The sequence below is a fragment of the Phymastichus coffea genome, unplaced genomic scaffold, assembly GCF_024137745.1.
Source record: "Phymastichus coffea isolate CEN01 unplaced genomic scaffold, Cenicafe_Pcof_1.1 PCOF00181, whole genome shotgun sequence".
In the NCBI taxonomy this organism is placed as follows: Eukaryota; Metazoa; Arthropoda; class Insecta; order Hymenoptera; family Eulophidae; genus Phymastichus; species Phymastichus coffea.
Window position 1 is genome coordinate 64,394 of NW_026706992.1, and position 17,637 is coordinate 82,030.

Consider the following 17,637-nt stretch of genomic DNA (forward strand, 5'->3'; position numbering starts at 1 on the left):
CTGGGGCGTAAAAATGAAAAGATAGATGAAAATACGCTCTACGCATAGCTGAAGAAAGCCGAGCGTGTCACTTTAGTTAAACAAGAAATAACGGAAGACGAAGTCAAGGCTAGTGTGTATAAATTATGATGAAGCTTTGAAAAAAATTCGTCCGAGAGTGGATATTCTCTAGTTTTATCTTAATTGTCAAATAAAATTATGAGATAGTATAGTTTTGTCAACTGTTATATTCTACAATTGACGTCTGTAAAGTGCTCCGTTGAAATGTCAATGTCTTCATCATAATTTACCTTGTTGATCGGTAAGTAGAATAAGAAATCGATACAATAACTTGTAGTCTTACGTTGATGCAACGAAGCAAACGAACTCTAGATATCATATTTGATTTACAGAAATAAAGCTAGGAGGGATGGGAAGGGTCACTGATCAATAGTGCAGACAAAAGTACAGAAAGAGAGAGAGAGAGAGAGAGAGAGAGAGAGAGAGAGAGAGAGAGAGAGAGAGAGAGAGAGAGAGAGAGAGAGAGAGAGAGAGAGAGAGAGAGAGAGAGAGGAAGAAAAGAAATAGAAGAAGAGATGTGCAGCTGGCGGCGAAAATCTATGAAAAAAGGAGGATATATATGCGCTACGAGCGTGCACAGGCAGTGGCAGTCCGTCATCTACGTATAATATAATGATGCCGCAGAAAAGCTATGTATAGGTAAACTAAAGGTTGCATCTGCCACGGTTTTTTTTCTCTTTCTCTTTAGCGGTGGAACTTACTGTGTAATGTTTTTTTCGCTATAACGACGTGGTAGACGAGCGAGTAGTGTTCGGCGATGCTGTAAAACGCACACACATAGGTACATCTCTCACGTGTCGCAGGTAGCCCTTTACTTTACTTACGCACACAAACACAAACATTGGCTCATCTCTCTCTCTCTCTCTCGCTTTCGCTCTTTCTCTCTCTGTTCTCGCGATGGTGGCGTTTGTGCGTGTGCGTTTCTGTTTGGTTGCGTACGTGTACTTAACAATTATCAAGTCCGCCTCTCTGCGTATTTATGTATAAAAATGACGAGTGGTGTAGTGCTGCGTCTATTATAGGTATTTTTGCGGAGCCGTGTCGAGCGAATTTCAGCAAAGAGCTGGTATAGTTGGTTTGATTAAGCTTTATATGTCGACTAATAACTCGCGCAGCTTCTATTTTTCAAGTACAAGCTCGTGTTAACGTGTGATTCGTACAGGTACAATTGGTTTTGTTCGTTCATTTGATAATCATGTAGTTGAAATTGATATTGCCGAGTGTCACATATAAAACACACTTGCAGGATCCACTAAAAATCGTGTGCAATAATAGACACCGACGAGAAAGACAGATATATAATGATGGTAAAGATAAGCACGTTAGAGGACGACTGTTGTCGCTCGTCGGACTTACCGGAGGATTCCTTGGAACTCTGTGGCACTTTGCCGACGACGGTGAGGCTGACACTCGCCGAGGCGCCCGACAAGCAGTCGTCACCGGGCAATTCCACCGAGATAGAGTCGGCAGCGCCGCAAAGCGGAGGCACCAGTATCACCACGTCGCCTTGTGGCGAGCTAAGCGTTGGCGGAGCCGACGAAGCCGTTGGCAACGTTGGCACTCGCGGTGGCAACCTCGACATGTCGCCCGGCAACACCAGGTTCGACGGGATGGAACTACCGGAAATGCAAATCATTAATTTTCCATATGCGCACAACTACGCTCCGACGCTTATCAACGCTATCGTTAATGGCAGACATATTATGCTCGCGCGTGAGGCGAATCGTTCTTTTAAAAGACATTTAGGTAGCAGTGCCAAAAGTTTTATCTGATTCCCGTTTGCTCCAATAAGAAAAGATGCAAATCTCTGCTGTGAAAAGCGACTCTCCAGTTTTAATGCATCTATAATAGCTAGATCAAAAACGTAACTTGTTTCAATTTGCGATTTTATTTTTTAATGTCTTAGACGGGTGGGTAAAGAGAAACGCCACAGCATCCCTTTTCTTAGCATCATCAATAAGCAGTTGTTTTTTAGGAAGAGCTGAGCTTGAAACATTTTTTATTTCACCTTTAGATGCCCAGAGACCGTGTTTGAAAATGTAAAGTGCCACCAGGTGGAAAAAGTGCAGATGTCTTTTTGACCTAGCTTTACGTGCTCTGATGTTTCAAGAAAAGGCACCTGTTTTCGTAGCCCTTGTGTACCTTTGGTTCCAATAAAGAAAATATATCTAATAAACATCCTGGTTTATATTTTTGCAAACTCGATAAGTTAAGACGAGCATGTTTTTTATATGATTTTTTCATGGGAAAATAAGGCATTGAGGTATCCAAAGACAGGTAATCTCGAGGCACGTGCCTTGCAGTACACGTTGCCGTAGCAATCATCAAAAATACGCGTGGTCACTGTATTCATCTTCGAACGGCTGTTTGCGTTTTATTAGACTACTATCCGTTGGACATGATTTTTCAATTGGAACCGAAGGAGCGAGCGATTTCCAGGACACAGAGTGAAGAAAACGAGGGCATTGGTACCTCAGAGTGACGCGCTTCTTGACGCGAGTGCCGAGGTCGGAATGTCCACGGTGTATCTGGCGCGGTTTGGCGTGCGAATGGTAGCGCGTGTGATGGCTCTGCGCTCTCTCGGACTCGCGGAAGTTGTTGATGGTGGGCGAGCTCGGCTCCGACAGCTGCTTGTCCACGAGGATGGGTTTGAGCACGAAGCTGCCGCCCACGCCCGCGGACAGCGGCGCGTCGGGGGCGGCGGCCACGCTCTCGCCGCAGGCAGATCCACCGGCGGCATCGGCGTTGCCACTGCTAGCAACGCTGCCGCTGCCGCTGCCGCCGCCGCCGCCACCACGGCCGCCACCGCCGCCACCGCCGCCAATGCCCCGAGCGCTGTAGTCCGCCGGCTCGGGCATCGGTAGCGCCAGCAGGCGCTTGCGGTCCTCCATGTACAGCTCGATAAGCTGGTCGAGTTTCATCTCGATGTCATCGACCTGGCGAATCATCGGTTCCGTTCAGCTTTCCGATTTTCCCCAGCGAACTCGCCGTCAAACGTTCTTTGCTCTTGCTTCGCTTTTGCTTGCATATAAAAGAAGATATCGTACGCTCGGCTTCTTACCTGCCTTTCGACCTTAACCACTCTCGATGCTAAACTAATTTTTGAAGCGTAAACGTCCCTCGCTTTCGAACCTTGCTTACCTAATATTTGGTCTAACCTGTGTGATAACATAAACAGAATGTATTATTATCCAGTCGAGGCCGATTCGTCAACTATGAAATATTGAACAACCACGGGCACAGCAGGCAAAGCCACTCGCAAGCCTCTAGACGAGTGCAACATGCAGACTGCACTAACGCAACGTGACGTTCAATTATAATAATGTACGTGGATATATGCTGGAGAAAGCATCATTGATTGAAATTTCTTCAAAGTCATGCTAACGTCTAGTTACAAATACAATTTACCGCAAACCGCACGCTCTGTGCAACATCACTATCAATGGACCTTTAAGTATACAGTTATACACTGGACAAGGTAATGGATTGTACGAAGTCAAGGTCATTTGGCATTTCAACGAACGAACAGATTGTTAAAGGTCTATAAAGTTCGGTTTGCCGTAAGTATATACGTTGGTTTCTTTTTCAAATGGACACGCTCCTATGATAAAGAAAAGCAAACTAATAACGGAGTAGAGTGGCACACACAGGGTGATTGTGACATGAGAGAATGAAATAATAGATTACAAATAGGCGAATCGTGACCAGTGAGTGAGGTTTTTTGACGATTCACACGGCACATACACACACACATTTACGCGAGCCTTCTTTCGTGAAGGTGATCGCCATTGGTGACAGTTGCATTAAAACATATTTGTCGTCGTCATTGCCATGGGAGGTTAGCAATATAAAGCAGCTCAGGCCAAAAATAGGGAGGGATGTCAATCGAATAAACGTTCTCAACTAAATTTCTGCAAATACTGCTGCAAGAAAGCACAAAATACCACGGCGTGATAATTGGCATAGAAGCTTCAAACAGTAAAATGTCATTCCGTGAGCTCTGAGACATTTCGGAAATCTACGCAATTACCGTACCTACCAGCAATGTGCTCCTCGTCATTTTAACGTAATCGCCGACCACGCGCGCACACTTTGCTCACAGAGAATGCATAATCAAAGATTGTTAAATCGCAGAAATTCATTCTGCTCGTTTCACGTACAAAGCTGACGTGACGTAAAGAGAGGTTTGCGGTCGAGTCGGCGAAATTATTGAAAAAAAAAATCAATCTATTGCTTGGCGATACTTGTACAATCCAAAAATAGTAGATACTTTGCATGTTATCGATTTGCCAATTGTGTATTTTTAGCACATTTTACTGTTCGAGCTAGTCTATGTGGTTGGAAGCAAATAATTAAATATATATATAAATATATGTATATAGAGAATCATATAATAATATATATATATGAAACCAAAAGGAAATATACAGTAGTGGCGGTCAAAACGAAGGGCTCGACGTCTTAGGTCGAGACATTTGTTTTTTTCTTTATAAATGGCAAGATAGCACGACTGCACCATTAAGGCAATAATACCTGAAGTGCAGATTTCGTACGCGATTCAGTAGATCGGCGTGGCCGGAGCTGTATTGTTCAATCACGTCCTTGACGTCGTAAGGTTTCAGGGCTTCCCTGAACTTCTTGCGGGCCACGAAGTATTTCAGCTGCGATCACGCCCCGCGGTTTACAGACACATTATCAATAGTTTTTTACGCTTTTCTTTTTTTTTTTTTTTTTTTTCATTCTGTTTTTATTTTTATTTTTTTGCGTTCTGTATTATGTTTTTCTTTCATGTTCTATGGCTATATGTAAGATTCTTTCTTTACTCAAAATACGGGCTAATGCTTCCTTTTCTACTGGCTACTTTTTCAACGTATTAGACGTCTCTTTTTAGTTGGAGAGAACCAGACTGACTTACGGATTTCACGCTCAATCGGTGAAGAATCGCGCGTGCAACCAGCAAAATCGTGGAGCAATGGCCTCGTATTGACAGTATAAAAGGCTACATATCTGTTGCACAAAGTAAATCTGTTGTGATAACGTCGAATAGAGGGTGGATAGGTAGAGTGGGGGACGGGGTAGTGAAGAAGCTTATTCCATGAAATTTCAAAACGACGTCGAATTTGCTCGAGCGGCAAACGAACATCTGCGTTTAATTTCGGATTAACGTTAGCTCGCTTTTATATAGAGTAGAAAACTTATACGACTTTTAGTTGCCGGTTTGCCCCGCGCACTCGACTCTCTCAGTATTTTCTGCCACTTTTTTGTGTCCTCCCTTTGCTAGCCTCGCAGTTCATCCTCTCTACGAGAAGCCAGAGCGAATTTAGTGTCCTGACGCAGTGGCGCGAATCAGCACGTCGTCTTAGAGCTCCCAAGTTTTTTTTTTTTTGCCCGTAGTTTTGCGGCCCGAAAGTGGCTTGCACTTCGGACGAAAGTGCTACCTTTTATGAGCAGTGCTGCTTGTTATTATTTATTATTTGTTTTTTACGGTCAGACTCGGGTCGAAGTAGGAAAGAAAAATAAACGAATGCCGCGTATTGTACACGAGCAATTTAACTTGAGAGAAATTCCAGTCTCACTTATAGCTAGCGTTTTCCGCGCTGTTCCCTCGCGAGCGTGTAATCGTGTTTGTCAAGGGTCAAACGTATATGTTGCATAAACAAGCGAGTGTAAGTTTAACGAAAAAAGTTAAAAAGTTGGCTTTCGCCGGGGCCTTTTCTAAAATATCGTACCACCTGTAGAACGCGAAAAGGGGAGGGACGGCGGGTAAGTCGTACACGAGAATCCGATGCGGCATACGCAGCGAGCGGCTGGGTGCCAGATCAGCGCGACGGGAATTCGCGTTGGTGGATGCGCGCGGGCGGTAGTTTATCGGAGAGAGACTCGCAAATCGTGGATACACACATGTATTAATGCGCTGGTATATCGTTCAACATAGTTAATCACACAATGGCATGGTTGATTATAAAAGCAGCTTCCACATTAACACGAACACAATTGCACACACGTCACACTGTCACAGATTTGCAGAGAAAGAAAGGTGTGTGTGTGTGTGTGTGTGTGGGTATTACGAAAGAGGGGGAGGGGGAGAGCTTGGAAATGGTGAAGAGGAAAGTTTCGATAACTCCCGGAGAAGCAAACGGTGATCGCGCGGACGCATTATTTGTCGCGCACGCGCGAAACAACGGTCTGTTTGAAGTGACGCGATATCTCGTCGTAAAAATTGAATTCGATCCTCGAAGCGGTGTTTTTTACATCGACGGACGGCAAAGTGAAATCCATAAAAGCGAGGTACAGGGGTTGGCATGGATTTATATAAGGCTTTTAATTGAATAGCAAATGAAGCGACGCATCCTTGAGAGGGCGCTTTTAGTGCTTCGAGGCGGCCCGGAATGACAATCAATCGACGAATGCAAAAGCTAGGCAAGGAGGGGCAGTCGAGGAGAAATTATACATGCACGGGAGTACGCGTGTGCCGAAGATAAAAACCGGACGTAAACCAGCGAAGAAGGCAGAGGATCGATCGAAGCGTCAAAGGGGGAAGTGAGAAGCTACGGGGAGGGGCCGGCAGCGGCCTTATGAAATAACTGACGCGTTAACCGACGTCATTAATTTGAGCTCTCGCGCAATCGATATAATCAACACCAAGTGCTTCATTAATTGATTCGTATCTCGCGCTCGATATAGAATTCGTGCTGGTGACAAGCTACGCGCGTCCTCGTCGTCGCGATGACGCATATCTTTGTTTTATTTGCACGCCGAGGCAGACTTAACGACAACCGCTCTATTCCACGACAGATGTTTCGACGAATGGCTTTTTTTATGCGATTGCTGTCGAATAACGTCGCAGTGGACTTTAGCGCGGAAAACGGAAAGAACAGGCCGAGTGAGATGCGCGAGGGGTCGAGGAATAAGAAAAATTGACGAGTCGGGCCATATCCGCGGGGAGAGGGACCGTAGAGAGTGAAAGTGATAAATGAAGAGGAAAGCAAAGGCTGGAAGATAGGAACTGTATACGTATGCTATGATGAAAGGTGTACAAGTGGGCTGGAAAAGTTGGTATACATAATGTGAGAGAGAAAGAGAGAAGTTGTGCGAGACGCGACAAGAATAAGTGCACCACAGCTACAGCGAAGACCGATGTTGCCCTTATTCTTCCGCGCTCAGCTTAGGAATAAACGTTGTTGCACAATAAATGCAGGTGATAAATAAATGCTCCTCGCAAGCGAAGGTTGTCCGTGTCTCCTTCAAGGCGCTCGTCACTATCGCTCTTCGATCTCGATGGGCGCGCAATGCCGAGAATTTCAGCGCTAATATCGATCCTCCAGCCAAGAATATATTAGTGGAGAATTCAATTTACGAGCACTTTGAAGAGTGACTGAGCCTTAGACAAAGGGCATATATTTACACCGCAAGTTTTGCACTCAAGAGAGACAGACGACGCCAACACAAGGGCTCGGAGAAAGAAATCAAATAGTCGAAGGAGAGACGCCTGAGAATATTACGGCGACTATTTCGGCGCGAAACTTAGCCTTTGCTCGGCGTAAACGTTGCGCACGGCGAACACTTTCAGACCTACTACTTTTCAATTTGCTCCTCTTACTCTTCTTCGCACAGCTCGCACTTCGTCCAGCAAACTTGCTCTTGCGCTTGATCAACAACCCAATTCAAATCTCGGATATTACTTTGTACACGAAACTTTTGCGTTGCGTTTCGTTTTACGACCCAGCGTCGTTTTTAACCTGCGCACTCTCAGCATCTACGAGTAATACGCTAAAAAGAACTTCTACACTCGCAACTTCATTTTTTTTATGTACAACTTTATTTACAAAACAGTTCGACTCGCCAAAGAGGTACTGCATGATTGCCCGCTTGAAATGTCACACTACAAAACGAACTATATATGTAGCGGGGGGGGGGGGGATGATGTAGAGCATCCGCAATATAACGTCTTCGCATGGATAAAAAGAAGAAATCTACGTCCTATGTGTAGGATATGTACACGAGGAATGTCACCTATGTACACGTCTCATTCTATGGATAATCAAGACATTCGTGCGTCTGCGAGAGAGAATAGGGTCATGCGAGGGAGAAAAATCGAGCTGCGCCAAAAGGAAAATTTTCGGAGCCGAGTACGAAAATGGAGAGTGGAGGTTGAAGGTATGGAGTTTGTTCAGTTTGCGCGCTGTCGATCTTGTTTGGAGCCGGGAACGTGCCGGCGCAATAATTCTCAGTGTCTCTCGCATCGCCGAGCACAGGAGAAACAGTGTTACGAGAGAAAAAGAAGGGACAGAGCTTTTCGTTAGTCCACAGATAGAAGTAAAGAGAGAGAGAGAGATAGAATAAAAGAAAGAGTCAACGTGAGAAAGAAGAGCAAGAGAGTGAGAGTTGGGGGGTACCTAGTTTGGATATTTTTCACGCGACCGAGAAGGTCGACATGGCCGGCGCTGTATTGCTCGATCACGTCCTTAACGTCGTACGGCTTCAGTGCCTCTTTGAATTTGCGCCTCGCCACGAAGTACTTCATCTGATAATTTTGCACGGGTTAACACAATACCGCGTTACGAATCTCTCTAGTTATTCTGTTCATTATTCGTGCCACCCAAACAGTAGAATCATATATGTGTGTATTTCAAATTGCTTTTCTCTGTCTGTCACTGAGACGAATAACTTGAAACTCTCGTTCACTTTAGCCAAGGAAAACGGTTATTCGTCTCAACTGCTAGTGTAGTATTTGCGCCGTTCGACAGATCAAGAAGTGTGATTTGCAACTGAAAAACTCATCGGTTCGTTCAACTGCAAGCTACATTGATTATTCGCTCTTGATCTGGCAAACTGAGTAAGTGGACGGTTTGTTGCGTGTTTATTGCAATATTTCGTATTTCTGTCTTCAAGTGTCTGAATCAAAAATATTGTCTGTCAATAACCGCGGATTTGGTCAGACTGTGATAGGTCTTACAAATTCTCTAGACGTCTGATCGCTCGGAACATTTCCAAACAACAAGAATCATCAATTTTGATCGACATTTTCATCTGCTCAAGGCATTCTCGTTGTTTGCGTCGATCAGAGGACTAGAGAATTTCAATGCTGGATATCAAGGTTTTTGGCCAACAAAATCTTTTTTTTTCTTTCTATTACCTAGTGCACATATCTCTTAAATTAATACATCATGAAACTCACTGAAGAATTATAGGCATCAATGACAAGAGTGTAGTCTCATCATATATCATTTGGATATACATAAGGTGGACGAAATAATTTAAAAAAAAAGCTTGATTAAGACAAGTTAGATGAAAGGAATTGCAGCTACTCACCTTTCGTATCGCCCTTATCGCTCCTTTGTGCTGATTCGTTAACTGTATACATCGAGGCTCCTCGTCCTCATCTGCAGGCAAATTACAGTATTAAAATGAAAGCTCCGGACTTTGGTTGTACGACTTAAAACAAGATAAAAGCGATCTCTCTGCGCTACTGTTTCGCGTGCATCACTAATACGCTCTCTTAAGATCTAAATAGTTAAAAAAAAAACAATTATGATTGCATGTATAACGACGTTTTTTGTTGCAAGTATGGACTCGCAGACACACACACACTTCATACACAAGTTTCTAATAAATCGCTCGCTCATTCACATATATCCCCGAGAGAGGATTCGTCGAGCTTTCGTCGTGATTTTTAACTAAGAAAATACTCATGTCGTTATCGCAAGTGCACTTTTGTATATGTAAAAGCTTCGACGTCATATTATATAGATGCTAAAACTCGCTAGACACATATATCTCTTTATTACAAGTGCTTCATCGCCGTCTTTTATCTCCATCATTGTCATCATAGTTATGGTTAGTCTCACACGTGCCATGCTTTTTTTGAAGGGGCGGGGGCGGGGCGAGGGATAAAGGAAACATAAAAAAATATAACCGGTTTTTTTATCACATATTTTTTGATTTTTCTTGTCAACAAACGAATTACACTTATACCAGTGAAGCAAAATATATGATTTACTTTAGCAAAGTTAATCGTTTTACATTTCAAGTACGTAGTTTGTTAGTTCTTTTGCTGTGGTGAACTCGGTAATCGCAAACGATCCTGCTCGTGATCGTAAAGCGCATCCGAGATAGTTTTTACGAGCTTCTCTCTCAAATTTTTTTGCTCATTATTGAGCTGCTCTTTTTGCCTGAGATTATGATTATGCGCGCAAAGAATCATGAGCTTAAAGTTAGGTTATGAATATCAGCAATTTTGTATTTTTAATTGAAAGTTATTAGTATTGTACAAAATTTTTTTCAATTAATCAATATTACAGATTGTTTTTGTCGTAGGTGACGATAATCAAAAGTTTTTAATTGTTTATTTGCTAAAGTCAAAATTAATTATGAATTCGTATGAAATGCATAGTCAGTTAATGAATTTCAGCTTTATACAAGGCATTTCATGTATTTATAATTATATTTACAATTATTATGGTAAAAGGTTAGAAAAGTAATGTCGTTTGTTTGAGAATATATAGAAAAAATAGAAGAAAATTTAAGCAAAAACTGATGAGTTTATACCGAAATAATTAAAATAGAACTAGAGCATGGAAGCAGTATCGGCTAAAAAGCAACTAAAATTTGCTATGGAAATGAAAAAAATCATCCGACTCGACTATATAATTTCGAAAAAGTTTAAGGAGTTTTGTGCTATCAATACTACTTTACTCAGTGCAATGTTAGTATGGCTAGTCTTTTATGTTAGAGTTTCGAGCGTACAATATTCTGCAAAAGTAGAGCGGCGAATCAATTTAGCGTATTCGTACAAAATTAACATTTTACGAATACATGGCTGATGCCAAATCTACTTTTTCATAGACTTTGTTTTTCTACTTTGTTTTTTTATTACTTTAACAAAAATAGTAAGCTATGTGCACAAGTGTACCCTCTCGTGTCAACCATCGTATCGTGTGTTCATCTAAAATACAACACAAAAAGTGTCAATTTATAAAGTCAATGTTTTTCACGCATCGTGTAATTAAAACATCGTGTGCTTCACTACTTTGTTAAAAAGATCAAAAAAGTGCAGGAAATAAAGTGTATCGTTTGCGTCACTACCGTCAACGGTGAGACCTCGTCCAAAAAATAAGAGAGAGAAAAAAAGACGAGCCTCGCAATACCGGAGAGTACATTTTAGAGTGATTGTCTACAATATCTACATCTCGACAAGTCTGTACGTAAATAATGTAGGAGTAAAGGTGTCGTCGGCGCGCTGTCTTAGTGAGAGTATATAGAGTCGTAGAGTATCATAGTGTCCGTGGCGGTAGAGTAATGAGAAACAACGGCAAGTAGATTTAGCGTCGCGGAGGGGCAGGAGGAGGCGTGGAGGCTTGTGCGCGGCATAATTTCTCTGTTCTCTCTCTCTCTCTCTCTCTCTCTCTCTCTCTCTCTCTCTCTCTCTATCTCTCTCTCTCTCTCTCTCTCGAAGCCGAACGGCATTTGCATGGTCGGCTGTGCGCGAGCGAATGCGGCATTATGCGCGCGCCGTCCACCCTCTCCGCAGCTCCAGTCCTCCCCCCGTTTTCGTCTTTCGCCGCCAGCCGCGCAGTTGTAAATCGAATGACGAGAGAGCGCCCCGTCGAAAACTAGGCGATGCGCGGCAAACTTTCAGAATCTGTTTTTCTTGCTTGCTTTCGAGGATGCCTCGTGAAACGGCGGATCGCGGAGGGCCGCAGGTCTTGCGCGGCCTTGTTTCCGCGCTGATTAATTGCGTTTCCAGGTAACCATCGGCACCGAGGCAATGGAATCGCCGAAATCGGCGCGTGTACGCCGAGCGCGCACACAGCGACGAGAATAAAGTGTCTCTCCCCGCGGGAGCGCGCCTTCCCATGCGGCTTATTGATTAAACACAAATTATTTTCCGTGGGATGTCTTCGCGTATACGTGCGCCGACAATTGACGAGGCCTCGTTTCTCGACTGGCGTGTACAGCTTGGATCGCTTCGTGTCGCGATCGTGCGTGTGCGTGTGCGTGTCGTGCCGGCCGAATCGACCTTTGGTAACTAAAGCTAAAGCTAGGCAATCCGAGAATAAAAGCAGGGTTCGGATCGAGGATTGTCAGGGGCTCGGAGTGTTTGCCGTGTATTAATAGCGAAACAGAGCGAAACTCAATTGATGTTCTGCGAACGGTAATGAATCTTTTTCGGTCGGCCGCGAGCAAAATTAATCAGCAGAGAGAACGGTTGAGCACAAAACAGATAGAAGGAAGAAGCGCCAAAGCTTAAACAGATCTGAGAACGAGAGCGAGGGAGTAAGGCCCGCCGAGCTCCATTCCTCGAAGCGAACCTGTCGTCGTCGTTCGAACGCGAAGCTTATCATTGTCCGACGCTTCGCACTCGAGCGGCTGTGAAAGAAAGAACAAAAGAGCAGAAAGAAAAGGTGAATGAATGAAAGAGCGAGAGAGAGAGAGAGAGAGAGAGAGAAGAGAGTGAGTGTATCATCTTATTTGTTAATGATCGTGCTGGCTAAGAATTCGTACTCTTCTCGGAGGTCGGAGACGCGTTGGGAGAGGTCGGCGATCCAAGGAGCTCCGGCAGCGGCGGTAAGGGGGAGACAAGGCCAGCAAGGGCCAACGGCAGTGTCGACGATGTCTCACCGAGGCGCCCTATCAAGCCGTCGATCCGCAGCTCACGCAGCTCGAGCGTCGACGACGACCGGTTCATCCGGTACCTCACTGCTGTCGAGGCACGCAGACGGATACCAGCCAGACCAGCAACAACAGCCCAATCATCATTGATACTCTACACCGGCTAGCTCGACTGCTCTTCCTCTGCGTCCAGAGCAGCGCGGCATGCCATGCGTCCATCGAGGCTCCTCGCGACTCAATATTCCCATTACTTTAAGCTTTTTATTGGGCAGCGCTTGTCCTGCTCTAATAACCCAGAGGAGTATGCCCGGACTCAACTCTATTACTTTAGCTGACTTTATCTACTATCCCCGTCGTATGATGAATGCCTCGTTTTTAGATGCGCGCTCGTTCTGGATACATGGATTTCACCAAATTTATGAATGAACGGCTCCTCTACTCTGCGTGCGTTGTATGCGTAGCAACGGCTACGAATGTTCTCCAGGGAGAAAGAAAGGAATTGCCCGTCTGGGAATACACGCGTTTTGTCAGCCCGCGCCAACTCCCCTTCCCCCCCCCCCCCCCCCCATTCCCTTTTGAATAAGCACACTCAATTGACGGCTCAGTTTTAATGCACCGTTCTTTGCTCGATATGGGCTTGTTACATTTCTCTCTCTGCATGTACTCAGTACGCAGGTCGCTCATTATCTAACATTGCGTAGTTTGTGCGGCTTAATAATTATTATGTACATTACAAGATGATCAAACAAGTGATTGTTATAGGTATCAGTTCAAGCGGTATTTGAGAAAAAGCTGTTCGTATGTATAGCTCGGCAAACGCCGTAATTACGTTTGTCAAAATTAGATTTACTGTGCATTGAAAAAATTACGAAAAAAGAAACAAAGGTAATCAAAGCCAAGAAGAATGCGCACTGAATTATAATTGATAATCAATCGAAAAGGAACAAGAAAACAAAGCAGATAATAGTTTATTTTTGCAATTTAAAAATATATCCTTACATGTCAGATTACTTTTGTACGCGAGTAATTTCGAATAAATGAAAGCTTTCATCAGATTGGCTGCCGTTCCGAAAGTAAAGAGAAAATTTTCAAATGAGAACAAGCTCTGCACTGTCGTAGTCAGCAGCACACATAAAAGAGAATGCAATAAATCGTATTTTCGGGACACGGGCTGCATGAAAAAATATGTATCCTTGCGCGTGGCAAAACTCCCATAAAAACACAGGGAAAAAAAAGAAATAAGGGAGAGAAAAAATAATTCACTGCGGATAAATTATTAACTTGACTAGACGTTATATTACGGTTTTGGCGGGGGAGGGGGGATACAGACACCACAATGGACTACTCACCGTCGGAATTCCTCTTGGACAGTGCCGTTTCCGTTACAGAATCCTCCGAGTAGCTCGCGTTCAGCTGTCTACTGGTGTTGAGGCCAGAAGAACCAGTACCTCCCGCGCCACCGGCGCTCGTTTCGTTGCTGGCGTTATTGTTACCGTTGTTATTATTGCTCGTGGGCTGAACGCCTGAATTTTGCACAATCGTTAACATTTGATTGCTTATTTAATGCCGTAACAGCTTCTCTCAAATTCACTCGGCACTACTTTCTTTCGTTCGAATCTCTTAGAGCACAAGACAACCGAAGCACTGCCGTATCTAATATTCTGGGATTGCTCGCCGTGATTGCAAGAGAGCCGGAGTTTCGGTCGACGAGAGAATGGAAGAGAATGCGGGGGACGGATCTTACCCAAATTTTCGGACGACGAGATGAAGTCGGTGAAGCCGCGGGTGCCACGCTGTTGGCCCTGGTAGCCCTGATGAACGAGTTTGTGAAGGCTAGGACTGTGCAGAGACGTGCTCTTGTGCCGGCGAATCGTTGGCAGCCGGCTGACAAATGACGCGTTGTGCTTAAAGCTAGAAGAGGGTCGACTACTAAAATAATCGAACAAAACAACACATTGTTCCCTTTAATCATCCTCCTGACGCTTATGCTTTGTAAACTCGTTTTTCAAAATGCTCTTTATTATTCAAGAAATTTCTGCGCTAACATAAGAAACTGGCTTGGGTCTATGTAGCAACTCGAGCTAGAAAGCAAAACTGCGATCGATGCCAATCGTCAAATCATTACACAAAGCATAAAACTCAAAGGCCATTATTAAAGTAATCGCCGCAATGGAGTCGAAGCAAAAGTTCATTTGCGTGCTGGAGCGAAGAGATGCAGTGTCGGGAAAATGCAGATTTGTTAGTTCCCGAAGCGATGGTAGCCAAATGACTTTCTCGAGGATCTATCGATTTAAAAGCTTCCGACGCGAGAAAACAAGTCGATTGACTTTCAGTGCTGCACTCGTGCGAGAATTTAATCCGGGAATGTTGTTTGGAAAATTGAGCGTACTGCAGTTGAAAACTCGAATGTAAAATCGATCGTACAAAGCAGCAACATAAGTAGACACTAGTGGTGGCGGCGGTGGTGGTGGTGGTAGCAGCACTAGCGAAGAGCTAAGGCAATGAATATATCGCTATGCGGTGAAATAGGTGGAAGTAGCGCAGTTGAGCGCGCGCAAGTGTGTGTGGAGGGATAAGGCATAAAAAGCTCGGCTAACGTGGGTGCATTGGAGAGGCCGAGAGGTTTTCAGATTGAATAAAAATGGGCAAACCTGGGCGGACTTGGCAGCGGAACTTGATGAATTTTCCAGGTCGCGACGCTCATGCTATGCTCGTCGGCCGCGTAGCACCTCCAAAGGGCCTGGATTAAACTGGCAGCCGGCTGTCTCCGCCGGATCATGTGTTTTTGGCGTTGCTGCTGCTGGACCTTCAAGGCGAATCCGGAGCCCAGAATCCCCTAATGCATCGCGCAAACACACAATACACATGCACTGACCGCCTTTGCTCTCGGACTCCTACTTTTGGTCGAATCAAATGCCATCTCGGGCAATGCAACAGAGACGAGTCGATTGCACGCGCGCAAGACTTCCAAAAGTTCGGAGACGACCTCTGATTCTCTTTATTAGAATGCGGCTGAAATTAGTCTATTTTTGACTATGATTGCATCCGCAGTACGGATACTATTCGCCGAAAATCATTTCTAATAATAGAACAGCTAATGAGACAGCCATCTACTTACAGCTGGTAAAGCGAAGAACGATATACCGAGGAGCGCGCAGAAGGAAGCGATTATTTTACCTTGCCAGGTTTTTGGCACGGCATCACCGTAGCCCACCGTGCACAGGGTAATCTGCAAATAACAATTTGTCCAGCATTCAAATCAGCGCGTCGCATATGTCTTTAAGCTTTACTTGCCAGCCGAACGTCACTTGCGCCATCTATTACTTATTCATAGACTACTTTGCCGGCTATTTTTAGAGGCGACGAGCTGCCGCTATCATTCAATTCTTTTTTTCTTTTTCAAGCTCTCGTCGGAGGGACGAACGGCCGTCTGTCAATAAGCGACGTTAACAGCGCCAATTATCCTTGCGATTTACACATTTTCTTTTTCTTTTTCTTTTTCTTTTCCTTTTTATTGCAGACAGAAAACAATGTTCCCTTGCATGCCGATCAAATAAGCTCACAATTACGCTCGGGCTTATTTTACATTTGCCATTAAAAAAAACAGTCTTACTATTTGAATTCGTAGAGCCCTGATTAATTTCGCGCATAAAAGCAGCGGCTGTGAATGCATACCAAATGTAGGCAGCTGCAGCAGCACTCAGCTTTAAAACTGAACTATACGTATTGATATACGAATGCACGCTTAGGCATGTGCAAAAGTGCGCGAGAGCGAGAGAGAGAGAGCGAGAGAGAGAGAGCGCGAAAGAGAGCGAAAGAGGTCGGCGGTAATTAAATACTTCTTTGATAACTCGCAGAGACTCGAATCTCGTCATCTCTCTCCGCTCACGAATCTAAAAGAAGTGACCCTTCATTACAACAGTTGCGCCACGAGATTATCAATTATTTGGTTGTAAAATTTTCAACTAGCCAGAGAACAAAAGTTGAATTACTTTGCAGGTTTAAAGAAAAGGAGCTATCTGAAATAATGCGAATTGAATGCAAGTTGGCTAATGAGCAGTCGCTTGTATTGCTGGCGCGAACAATACACGGGCTTAACGACTAAACGATCTATTGATATAGAGAAGAGGTCTCACCACTCCCCACCACAGGGCTTTGGCGAAGTTATTGAAGTGCTCGTCGTCCTTCTCGGCGAGATAGACCAAGAAGCTGGCGAAGATCAGTCCCAGGAAGCCGATGTAGAGCGTTGTTATAAGCTCCTGCAACACAACGCCAATTCATCAGAAATACTTCTGCACAGACTTTTCCGTGCATTCGAGAAGGAATGTAGCGGCGAGGGGCTTTACATCGATTGCGAAGGAATCCGCGACAGTAAACTTATCATTAAAGACTATGTGAGACTATGATAAGACTACGTAAACTTTTATGTGACCACGCTCGAGTAGTTGGTTGGACGATCGGCGCAGACTGGCGCATATATAGGCTAGCCAAAAAGCATAATGCGATAGGAAATTCCAGTCCACGGGTGGGCCAAGCGGTCAGTGGAGTAATCAAATGGCTCTCACGACCTAATAGCACGGGCCGTAGAGTTAAGTCGGCCGTAATTTCCGACGATGCATTAGAATCTTGATTCGGCCCTCCCTCGTGCCCCCGGCGCTACACCCACAGCAAAAGAAATAAGAAATCGGCGCGAACGAGCTCGTCGTTGCACGCCACCGGCAACCGCAGTCGAACGGCTGGTACCTGGCTATTCTTGGCCCTCGGCCTCTCTCTCTCTCTCTCTCTCTCTTTCTCCGTTTCACGCGGAGAAAATGCTTTTCCGCTCGTCAAAACACGTCTCGCGATTGAAGGTGTCCGCGGCGCGTGCTAAGGCTGAGTCAGCAGCCGAACGCGGCTAGACGCACGTGAGCACGACCCGCGTGCCCCTACGTACTTGCTGCGTTTGCGTATGCCCTAGTTGTCTCG

General features: G+C 44.7%; 1 protein-coding gene across 10 annotated transcripts in view; it reads right to left on the minus strand.

Annotated features, from left to right (window-relative positions):
* The window catches only part of LOC131673503 (potassium voltage-gated channel subfamily KQT member 4-like), a 114,555-nt gene that overhangs the window by 5,234 nt on the left and 91,684 nt on the right, over positions 1-17,637 (minus strand). For 2 of the 10 annotated variants that reach the window (XM_058951524.1, XM_058951532.1), the window contains 11 exons: positions 16,809-16,931; positions 15,791-15,901; positions 15,324-15,508; positions 14,417-14,601; positions 14,022-14,195; positions 12,565-12,762; positions 9,373-9,443; positions 4,594-4,721; positions 3,122-3,218; positions 2,533-2,996; positions 1,417-1,676 (listed from right to left, as the gene is read on the minus strand). In XM_058951524.1, coding sequence (XP_058807507.1) covers positions 1,417-1,676; positions 2,533-2,996; positions 3,122-3,218; positions 4,594-4,721; positions 9,373-9,443; positions 12,565-12,762; positions 14,022-14,195; positions 14,417-14,601; positions 15,324-15,508; positions 15,791-15,901; positions 16,809-16,931 — 1,996 coding nt within the window. Of the gene's footprint in view, positions 1-761; positions 821-1,416; positions 1,677-2,532; positions 2,997-3,121; positions 3,219-4,593; positions 4,722-8,456; positions 8,585-9,372; positions 9,444-12,564; positions 12,763-13,671; positions 13,732-14,021; positions 14,196-14,416; positions 14,602-15,323; positions 15,509-15,790; positions 15,902-16,808; positions 16,932-17,637 lie in introns of all 10 variants that reach the window. The other 8 variants (XM_058951533.1, XM_058951527.1, XM_058951525.1 and 5 more) reach the window with 8 other exon arrangements.